The sequence below is a fragment of the Peromyscus leucopus genome, chromosome 5, assembly GCF_004664715.2.
Source record: "Peromyscus leucopus breed LL Stock chromosome 5, UCI_PerLeu_2.1, whole genome shotgun sequence".
Classification (NCBI taxonomy): Eukaryota; Metazoa; Chordata; class Mammalia; order Rodentia; family Cricetidae; genus Peromyscus; species Peromyscus leucopus.
The window spans coordinates 56,748,422-56,759,781 of record NC_051067.1 but is presented as its reverse complement, the minus strand read 5'-3'; the positions used below and the strand labels follow the sequence as shown (position 1 = coordinate 56,759,781).

Below are 11,360 nucleotides of genomic sequence, written 5' to 3'. Positions count from 1 at the left end.
TTAACTCATATGCTTTCATTTTCCCCATAAATGCTGACTCACTTCTTTTTTTGCATTTTATTTTATTTAAAAAACTTTTTTTTATTCATTTTACATACCAACCACAGATACCCCTCTCATCCCTCCTCCTGCTTCCTCCCCCCCCCACTCCCATCCCCTCCTCCAAAAGGGTAAGGACTCCCATGGGGAGTCAGCAAAGCTGACAACCAGGGATGTAAATGTAGAGGCAAGTGGATCCCTAAGGCTCACTAGACAACCCAACCAGTCTAGCTTAATCAGCAAATGCCAGTGAGAATCCCTCTAACAAAACCAAGGTGAATGTCTCCTGAAGACCGATACCTGAGGCTGTCTTCTGGCCTCCACACACGTGCACATACACCCGAATGTACACCCACACAAACACATGTGTGCACACACACAGTGATTTATTATATTCAGCATGCATACAGTTTAGAAACAGTTGTGGGGCAGCTGTCACTGGCTTAGCAGACTAAGCTATAGTTGGCACAAACTTTAGCACAGCTTGTTCAGGCCCAATACGGCTACGTTGTCATCAGAGAACTGAAAAATTAAAACCTGGGTGTGTTGCTTTAAGTGAAGAATGTTTTCAGCCCTCAGGTGGAGTCATTTCCGGGCCCAGTTGATAAGGCTGTGTTAGAAATGACTTATCCTCAATCGTCACCACAGGGCTATAGGGGCACCTCCAGACCAGCATGGTAAGTGGGCACAGTATACAATCAATAGTGTTGATTTGGGATGGTGGCAGATTTTGTAGGTTGCAGTTAGGCACTTTCCTCCACCTTAAATCCTTAATAAATCACAAATGTGTGGTAGGATAACGACACAGCATTTTCTCTACTCTCTCTTTAGTTCTGTGTGAGAAGGAATATAGTTACTTCTAGCAGTTCTGTTTAGGACCACCTTTAGAGAACCACTTCCCCTTTAATTCCCCCCCCCCATGTGGAAATCACAGTAGTTTTTAATATCTTAGAATTTTGAATTCTTCAATGGAAGAAACCTTTCAAACTGCTTTTGCTTCTTTGCCTTGCCCCAGTGAACTTTCTCTTCAGCATTAAGCCATTTTTATCTTAAGAATCAAGGCTTCCAACACGAAAGATACTTGTAGTAGAATGTTCTGTGTCTTGACTTGATCAATGTCAGCATTCTGGGTGTGATGTTGTCTTGCAAGATATTTCACTGAGAGCAAGTGAGTAAAGGGTATGGGAGGTCTTTTGCTTGTTTCTTAGAATTGCATATTAAAAGCTTAATTGAAAATTATCCTTTCTCAGTAACTCAAATCAGTTTTGGAATGACATTTATTAGTGTGCTTGGGCTTATTGATGTTGACAGTTAGTGGATAGTTTACAATTGTAGACTATTTAATACCACGACTAATGTTCGAAGAGAGAGCTTTGAAAGATGGCCGAGGCTAAGAGACGAATAAGGTCAATCTAGTTCTCTATACCCTCAGATGTGGCTATTTTGTAGTCAGACATTTCTACAGCCAAGAACAGGGCTTGTCAGGCCAAGCTATGTTGTGTTGAGCGGCCCGCTGTGTTGAGAAAGAATGGTACCACTTACTGTGTTGTTTGAGCACGGGAAGGGCAGCAATTTATTTCTGTGATACCTCTTGGTGATTGTTTTTACTGTGACTTACTGTCAGCGAATACGCCTCTCAGTTGAGTTCCTCCTGCGTCTACTGACAGCTGGAGAAGGGAGTTACTGGGAGCTGTCTGCGTGCGAATTTTGTAGATTAAGAGTTTCTTTCAGGTACAGAGATGATGAACAACCCTCCTTTTGAACTTGATCTTAAGCTTAGAGGACAAAGGTCTGGTTTGGTTAATGTGTTTACAGCTTTTAAAGTCCAAGAGGAGGGGAGAGGAATGAAATTGTTCTTTGGCAGATAAGGATTTACGAAGCTTGTTCATAATGGAATGTTCTGTTTTGATTTTCAAATGCTACTTGTTTGTTCTAAGTGATGTTGAAGTTAAGTTCACAGCCATTGTCACCAGAAACTGAGAGTCACACAAAGAGATAAGATGAAGTTCTGAGTATTGAACCTGAAATTCTCATGCAACAAAGAAGCCTATGGTATGCCATGTCAATGGAGACAAAGTACATGTTTTTGATGCTGCTGAGCACGGCAGAGCCCAGATCAGATTGCCGGGGTGTGGCAGATCAGAGCTCTTGACCTCTGCCTTCTTGCTCACATAGGCCTGGCCGGAGATTTGTGGGAGGTCTGAGCTCTGTAGTTGAGTTTAGACTTTGAGACAGTGCATTTGTGATTGCCCCTCAGCTTACAAGGCCAAGCAGCTTGAAGGACTTGAGGATGTAGAAGGCAGTGCAGACCAGTACAGACTTGGTCCAGGACCACTGGCAATCAAAATGCAGATATTGCTCTAGATTTCTAGGATTCAACTTTTCTTTCTCTATGTTAAAAAGTAGTTAATATGGTGTACTACTGATTATTTTGTGTGTCAACTTGACACAAGCTAGAGTCATCAGAGGAAGGACCTCAGGAAGGAGTCTGAGGAAATAGCTCTTTGAGCTCCAGCTGTAAGGCATTTTCTCATTTAGTGACCATGGGGGAGGGCCCAGCTCATGGTAGATGGTGCCATCCCTGGGCTGGTGGTCCTGGGTTCTATAAGAAAGCAGGCTGAGCATGCTATGAGAAGCAAGCCAGTGAGAAGCTCCCCTCCATGGCCCCTGCATCAGCTCTTGCCTCTGGGATCCTGCTCTGTTTGAGTTCCTGTCCTGACTTCCTTCAGTGATGAACAGCCATGCTGAAGTGTGAGCCTAATAAACCCTTTCCTGCCCACCTTGCTTTTTGGTCTTGGTGTTTTGTTGCTGCAATAGAAACCCTAACTAAGACGTATGGTCTGTCTCAACTACTTAAAAAGTTGTTTTACTTGAAGAAAAATAATGATGAACCAAAGGCTGAGGGGCCCCCAACTGGATCAGGCCCTCTGAATAGGTGAGACAGTTGATTGGCTTGATCTGTTTGGGAGGCATCTAGGCAGTGGTACCAGGTCCTGTGCTCATTGCATGAGTTGGCTGTTTGAAACCTGGAGCTTATGCAGGGACCCTTGGCTCAATCTGGGAGGAGGGGACTGGACCTGCCTGGACTGAGTCTACCAGGTTGATCCCAGTCCTCGGGGGAGGCTTTGCCCTGGAGGAGGTGGGAATGGGGGGTGAGCTGGGGGGAAGGGGAGGGGGGCAGGAAGGGGGAGAACAAGGGAATCCGTGGCTGATATGTAGAACTGAATGGTATTGTAAAATAAAATAAAATAAAAAAAAGAATTGTAATACTATGTTCCCCATTCCAAAATAAATCCAAATGCTACAGTGAAAAAAAAAAAAGAAAAATAATGAATGCTGATTAGAGCAGATGAAAAGAGTAACCTTTACATAAGAAAAAAAACCTCTATTATTCAGAAATAACTAGAGTTTGTTTAATCATGAATATCTTCTCTCTCTCTCTCTCTCTCTCTCTCTCTCTCTCTCTCTCTCTCTCTGTGTGTGTGTGTGTGTGTATGGGGTAGTATGTGCAGATGGAGGCCCAAGGTTGATATCAGTAATCATCTTCAATTGTGCTTCTATTTTATTCACTGAGTCAGGTTCTCTCAATCAAACCCAGAGTTCAGAGATATGGCTACCCTTGCTCCACGGCTTGTTTTATGAATCTTCTATCTCTGCCTTCTCAGGCTAGAATTATAGGAGAGTTGCCTTACCCACGAAGCACGTAAGTGGGTTCTGAGAACATGAACTCCCACACATATCGACACACAAAATAATAAAAAAGTATTTGGAAAAATATCCTTTATATAATTATGCATATGATAGGGTTTTCTTTAAATTATTACATTTAGTTTGTTTATTGGGTGCAGAGCAGTCAGAGCATTGGTGTGGGGTCAGAGGGCAACTTGAAGGACTTGGTTCTGTGTAACTGGAAGTTTGTTGGTCCCACCTGGCCCCCAGTCCCGCAGCTGTTTATAAAATAATAATAATAATAAACTATTAATTATTATTAATTATTATTAGCTCATTATTGATTACAAACTGTATGGCCTATGGCTTCAGCTTCTTGCTCACCAACTCTTTCATTTTAAATTAACCCATTACTATTAACCTGTATGTTGCCACGTGGCTATGGTGTTACCCGTCTGCTGGTATCTTGTTGCTCCGTTGGCAGCGGCTGGCATCTCTTCCAACTCTACCTTTCTTCTCTCTGTAGCTCTCCTTGGATTTCCCACCTGGCTGTAAGCTTTCTTGCCATAGGCCCAAACAGCTTTATTTATTATCCAATGGGAGCCACACATATTCACAGCATACAGAAAGACACCCCACAGCAGTTCTGATTCTCTCTTTCCACCGTGTGGATCAGGGGATCAAACCCTACTCTTCAGGCTTGGTGACAGACACCTTTACCCACTCAGCTACCTCTTTACCCTCCAATTTCTATGCACAATGACTTGTTTGTTTTGGAAAATAAGTGAAAATTTCTAATAATTTTAACCTTAGAATATTTTTCCTGTGGAGAGCACATGTGAATAACAAAATTTCAAGGCTTGAAGAGATAACACTTTTAATTTGTCTGCAGTGAGTTCTACTATTTGACAAAGCTGGTCAATTTAAAATCTATTCTTTTCTAGTAACTTTTTTCTGCATAAATTAGCCTGATGTAAACACCCATTTACCACAACCACAATTTACCCTTAATTATAGTTATGTATAGGTTATATATGATTATACATGTAGAGTCTAACTCAATTCTTCATCCAGCACACAGTAGTAGATGCTTTACTTATAGGACAGAAGAAGTTTAAAGAGTTTTTATCTTGTTTATTATGATGGCATGTATGCATACATGCATGCATGCATGGGTATGATGTGACTATACGAGGATGGGCATGTCACCAGCCATGTGTGGAGGTCAAAGTATGGTTTTGTGGAGTTTGTTCTCTCCTTCTGTCTTTACCTGGGTTCCAGGGATCCAACTCAGGTCATCTGGCTTTCAAGGCAAATGATTTTAGTCACTCAGCTGCCTCACCAGAGTGAGAGAATTCAAGCACCATTTTAGTCCTCGGTTCAGTTTTCCATGAAATGTGGCTGCTCTTTGGAACTTGTTTTTCATGGAATACTTTTGTGAAGGTGGTTATCTTCTTCCCCTTGTGTGTGTGTGTGTGTGTTCTAGGGATCGTATTCAGAGTGCCAGGTTTATGTGGCTGGCAATTGCTTTTACCTGCTGAGCTACCTAGCTGGCCTCCTTTGTAGAACACTTTCGCTTGGTGGTTCTCAACTTGTGGGTCATGACCCTTTTGAGGGGGGGTGAATGACCCTTTCTCAGGGGTCACCTAAGACCATCAGAAAACACAGATATTTATGTTATGATTCATAATAGCTGCAAAATCATAGTTATGAGGTAACAAAAAAAATAATTTTATGTTTGGGGGGTCACTGCAACATGACGAATTGTATTAAATGGTCGCAGCTTTGGGAGGTTTGAGAACCACTGTCTTAGATTACAATGAATTTCTCTTGTGATTCCTAAGTTTGGTCTTTGTCATTTATAATCAGTAGTGCTCATGTTGTCCAAGCTCCTACTCTATTCTAATCCACTGTGGCTTATTCCAGAGGGAGTGTCTCTCCATTCACATTGGTCAAGCTGGTGTGCAGATCGGGGATGCTTGTTGGGAACTGTATTGCCTGGAACATGGAATCCAGCCAGATGGCTTCATTCTGGACAGTCAACACGATCATTTGGAAAATACTAAAATGGAACATAGGAATGCATCTTTAGACACTTTCTTTCATGAGACAAGAGCCGGAAAGCATGTGCCCAGAGCGCTTTTCATGGACCTAGAACCAACTGTTATAGGTAATCTAAATTTGACTTGCTAGTGCTTTAACCATGTCCCAACTCAAACAAACCAGGCAGGTGAGATTACAAGATCGTGCTAATATATATGAACAGGATCATGTAGACCTCAGTCTGTACCATGACAAACATACCCAAATGGACGGTAGCCTCCTTTCCTATGTGATTAACTAGATAAAGCTCCAAATTTATCCATCCACAAACTTCAGCAGAACACTGAAGCTTTTTTCCTGGGTCTGAGAGCAAAGCTAGAATCTATTGGCAAAGAACCTGAAAATTTGTCATCTTCTACAAAAGAGTAAATTATTTGAAAATTATTCCACAGAAACAAGGTACCATATAAATCTTAAAATCATGGGGGAAACTAATTTTTCTTTAAAATTTACACTTATTTATTTTCTCTTTCTCCTCCCTCTCCTTCATTTTCTCCCTCTAGCAACCCTCCCCTCCTCTCTCTGTCTCTGTCTTTCTCTCCCCCTTGGACCATGGTGGTGCTTGTGTGGAGGTCAGAGGGCAGCTTGAAAGAGTCTCTCTCCTTCCACCATGCAGATTTCAGGGATCAAGCTCAGGCTATCAGGCTTGGTAACAAGTTTTTGCCCAGTTTGCCATCTTGATAGCCCAAATGCTATTTTACAATTAACAATGGCAGAATTTGAAATATCCTGTCCTACAACTTCTAAAATGCAGCTAGAGAAATATTGGAGATAGAAAGGAGGCTTCGTCTTAAGAGAACAGCTAGAGAGGAGGATAGGTTTGGATCTGATGTATATTGGTTTTCTATTCCTACATAACAAACTGCCTTCAGATGCAGTAGTGTAAGGCAGTAGCAACCATTATTTTGTTCATGAATTTGTAATCTGTGTGGGGCTCAGAAGATACAAATTCTCATTGTTCCACGTGATTTGGAGATCCAGGTGGGAGCCAGGGGACTCACTTGGATAGTGGTTCATTCACCTAGCTTTCAAGTTGGTGTTCCGAGTCCTGAGCTATGGATGCTGCTATGATAGTGCCATTTCACCTAGTCTCAATGAGTCAAGATAGTTATGAAGACACAAGGAAAGGTATATGAATCCCACTCCACCTTTTAATGCAAGCATAACAGGTTTCTAAAAGCAAATATATAATAGGAAGTGTTTTTATGACCGTCTTTGGAAAATAGTCTGTCTTATTAGAAAAATGCAATCTGTCTATACTAGAGTTGCTTTCCTTATTAGAATAGAGTTAGAATACATAGCAAATTGATGGGACGAAGTGGATCAATGCCAATGAATGTTAATATAGTGGAAATATTAAAAGTTTTATTTAAGTGGATAGGGTAAAAAAGAGTAAGGCCAAAGATGTGTATATACAGGCTAAGTATTGCTCTGCTGGGTATTATGAACAAAAAAAGTAAGAAACTATTGGAGATGTAGCTCAGTTGGTACAGTGCTTGCCTAACATGTAGGAATCCCGTAATCAGTTCCTAAGCTCAACATTAAAGCAGATATGGTAGTGCACACCTGTAATTCTAGCCCCCCCCCCCCGGAAGTGGAAGCAGGAGGATGAAAAGTTCAAGGTCTTTTGGAATACATAGTACCTTGCCTAACAACACCAACAAGAAGATTTCTTTGTTTTTCTAGACTAAGAAAAGCCATTTCTGTGGAATAAATTCCATTCCTTTGCCATAACCCTAACATGGGAAAAGGACCTGTCAGGGTTAGGAAGGGGCCAGCAGTTAGTGTGAATGCAAGCACTGACCACACCTCCCTCTCTGCAGATGGGATCCGTGTGGGGAAGTACCACTCACTCTTCCACCCAGAACAGCTTGTGAATGGAAAGGAGGATGCTGCAAACAACTATGCACGAGGTCGCTACTCTGTGGGCTCAGAGGTCATCGAGCTTGTGCTAGAAAGGATCCGAAAGCTGGCAAGTGGCTCCTCTTCAGCTATGAATGGTTCATGCTGGATGCTCATGATCTTGTGGTAGCTGTTACCAGCCTTACTTGCTGGCCTCTTCCCTCCCCAGCCCTCTCACTCTGGGCCTCCTGGAGATACTTAGGTGTCCTGATGTTGGCTTTGGTTACACTGCTACATGGGAAGCCTTTACAATTGGCAGGCAGCTTCCCATCACCCTTGTTCCTACTATTGCAGGGTATATGTGTATGTTAGCAGAGATTCCCAAAGCTCTCTAAAATGTACTGTTTTCCAATAGTCACTACTACTTGTGAAGATGACAAGGGGCAGACCTTTGTGAAGGATACTTACTGCTCTTTCTCATAGTTCTTTAAGGGTTTGAATCTGCAGATCCTTTGTTAAGTTTGGTTTGATGTAACCACTGGCAACATAGTGCCTTTCATATCATCCTGGATGTAGTGTGTAGCTTAAGAGGTACGCTGTCTCCTGTGGAGGGGACTTTATTTTGCTTCTGTATGTTGATAATTTTCTTTTATTTATTATTGACAAAACCTTCAGATCATATCTAGATAAATTCATGGAAAACAATGAAAGGTGGTCAATTGCTCCTATAGGCCGAGCTTCCCTTATCTGAATGAGTGGGACCAGAAGTACTTGGATGGGTATTTTCTCCAGGTTTTGGTATATTTGCATGCGCATGCAAATATAATATACACATGAATTTTAGGGGAGTCAACAAGTCAAATGTAAAATTCATTTACATTTCAAATAACCCTTTTAGTCATAGGCTTCAGGTGATTTTATGCAGTACTTTTAGTGTGCCAGTGTGTTGACTTTGCTATGAGCTCAGATACGGACTCTCCATTAGTGCCATCATGTAAGTATTTTTTAAAAAAAGAGGATTTTGGAGGATTTTGAAGTTTGGAATTAGAACTGCTCAATTAGTAGTGAAACTCTAAAGCCTTTCCCAACTCCAGAAGGAACATTCAGGAATATTTCAAAGTAGCTATGTTTGTTGTATAGCTGACTATGGCAAGAGGGGCCATTCTGAACCATTTTAAAGTGTGTGTCCCTGTGTGTATTTGTGTACACAGGTGCATGTGGGGACCAGAGGACCCCTTGTCTGTCATTCCGCAGATTCCATCTACTTTGTTGTTTGTTTGAGACAGGGTCTCCTATGACCTGGTCCTGGCAAACCAGGATAAGACGGATAGTCATCAAGTCCTGGTGATATGTCTGCCTCCACCTCCCTAGTGCTAGGGTGATAACTACATGGCACCATGACCAGCTTTTTTTTTTTTTTTTTTTTTTTTTTTTTTTTTACAGTGTAGCTTCTGAGGATCAAACTCAGACCTGCATGCTTATAAGGCAAGCACTTTGTTGATGGGGCCATCTCCCCAGCTTCTTTTTTGAGTCTTTTGTCCTTGGGCATTCATATGCTGCCATTACCATCTAGTTCACTAGCTCTGAATATTTCTGGTGGAATTTTCACATCGCATGTTCTTTCCACAGGCAGAACAATGCAGTGGACTTCAGGGCTTTTTGATTTACCGAAGCTTTGGAGGAGGCACAGGGTCGGGATTTACATCTCTCTTGATGGAGCGACTCTCACTAGAGTATTGCAAGAAGACAAAATTGGAGTTCTCTGTCTATCCATCTCCCAGAGTCTCCACTGCTATAGTGGAGCCTTACAACGCCATCCTCACCACTCATTCCACCATAGAACACTCAGACTGTACCTTCATGGTGGACAACGAGGCTGTCTATGACATCTGCCGTCACAAACTTGGTGTTGAACGTCCTTCCTATGCTAGTATCAATAGGTTGATGGCCCAGGTGATATCTTCCATTACTGCTTCACTCCGCTTTGAGGGGCCTTTGAATGTGGACTTAATCGAATTCCAGACCAACCTAGTACCTTATCCCAGAATACATTTCCCCATCACAACCCTTGCCCCCATCATCTCTGCTGACAAAGCCTACCAAGAGCAGCTCTCTGTGCCTGACATCACTGCTGCTTGCTTTGAGTTCTCCAACCAGTTGGTCAAGTGTGATCCTCGGCTTGGGAAGTACATGGCTTGCTGCCTACTGTACAGAGGAGATGTGGTCCCTAAGGATGTGAATGCAGCAATTACAGCCATGAAGTCAAGGACCTCTGTTCAGTTTGTTGATTGGTGTCCAACTGGTTTCAAGGTGGGCATCAATCATCAGCCACCTACAGTGATTCCAGGAGGGGATCTAGCCAGGGTTCAGCGGGCTGTGTGTATGTTGAGCAATACCACGGCAATTGTGGAAGCCTGGGCCCGTCTGGACCACAAATTTGACCTTATGTATGCCAAAAAGGCATTTCTGCACTGGTATATCACAGAAGGCATGGAACAAGGGGAGTTTATAGATGCCAGGGAAGATCTGGCTGCTCTGGAAAAAGATTATGAAGAAGTGGGGCTGAGTTTCTGATATAAAGATGATTATGCAAATGAATGCTGAGTTAAAATGTTATGCTTTGTTTCCAAGCTCTTATATACCTGATGAATAAAAGGAAAGCAAAAATCAAATCAGCAAGATCCAAAATTCTGCGTTGAATTAAATATATCAATATCAACAACACAGTCATATTTTCTTGTGTACAGTAGAATTCAGCTCTGCTGATGGAGAGCCTTCTGAGGATTACAGTCATTTGAACTACTAGGTCTCTTCTAGGTAGAGTTATTTTGTATTAGTTCTTATGTCACAGTAAAAGCCTGACTTTATTCTTTGCCCCTCCACCTTAAAAACCAAACTAAACCAAAACAAACCAAAACACTAATCAAGTATGGAACCTTAATGTTTCTGCTTTCCCTGTCCTGTATCTAAGGTGGAAAACACAAAGATTATGAATGTTATTTCTCTATTATCTATGCATTATACATCAATTAAATCACAAATTCTTTCAGAATTTTTCTTTTTCTTTCTCCAAGTGTGGGCTTTAACTCCTTAGTTTTGTATTCAAGCAAACAAGTAAACAAACAAACCACAAGAATATTGCTGGGCATTTTTAGAATTTGGGTATGAGTATTCTGCAGGCAAGAAACTACATATCTTCTCTTCAATTGCCCTGTCCAGGATTGGGGTTGTGTTTGTTTTGTATGCATTTATGTGTGTGTGGTGTGTGCATGTGTGTGTGTGTGTGCATGTTTGTATGTCTGCAAGGAGTATGGGGATGTGAGCATGTTCATGTGGCAGCCAGAAGCCGATGTCATGTCTTTCTCAATTTCTCTCCACTTTATTTGCTAATGCAGGGTCTCTCCATGAACTGGGAGCTCACTGATTTAGCTAGTCTAACCCTGTCTTTGCTCTCAGGCACTGGGATTACAGGTGGGCAGCCGTGCCCACTTTGCATTTATGTGGATATTGGAGATCTGAACTCTGTTCCTCACACTTGTTCAGCAAGCCCTTTTATCCACGGAACCATCTCTCCAACCCCAGAAGGCTTTATTAGTTCCTTTTCTCATTGCTATGAGGACATTCGTGACAAAAGCAACTTAAAGGGGGGTGTATTTTGCCTCCTGGTTTAAGGGATAAAGTCTATCACAGTAGAGAAAGCAATCGCA

General features: G+C 42.0%; 1 protein-coding gene across 1 annotated transcript; it reads left to right on the top strand.

Annotated features, from left to right (window-relative positions):
- Positions 1–637: 637 nt before the first annotated feature.
- On the top strand, positions 638–10,375 carry Tubal3 (tubulin alpha like 3). The gene is made up of 4 exons (XM_028892259.2): positions 638–716; positions 5,635–5,878; positions 7,635–7,787; positions 9,287–10,375. Exons 1-4 carry the CDS (start codon positions 714–716, stop codon positions 10,225–10,227), a joined length of 1,341 nt encoding a protein of 446 aa, XP_028748092.1. The 5' UTR covers positions 638–713; the 3' UTR covers positions 10,228–10,375.
- The last annotated feature ends 985 nt before the right edge of the window (positions 10,376–11,360 follow it).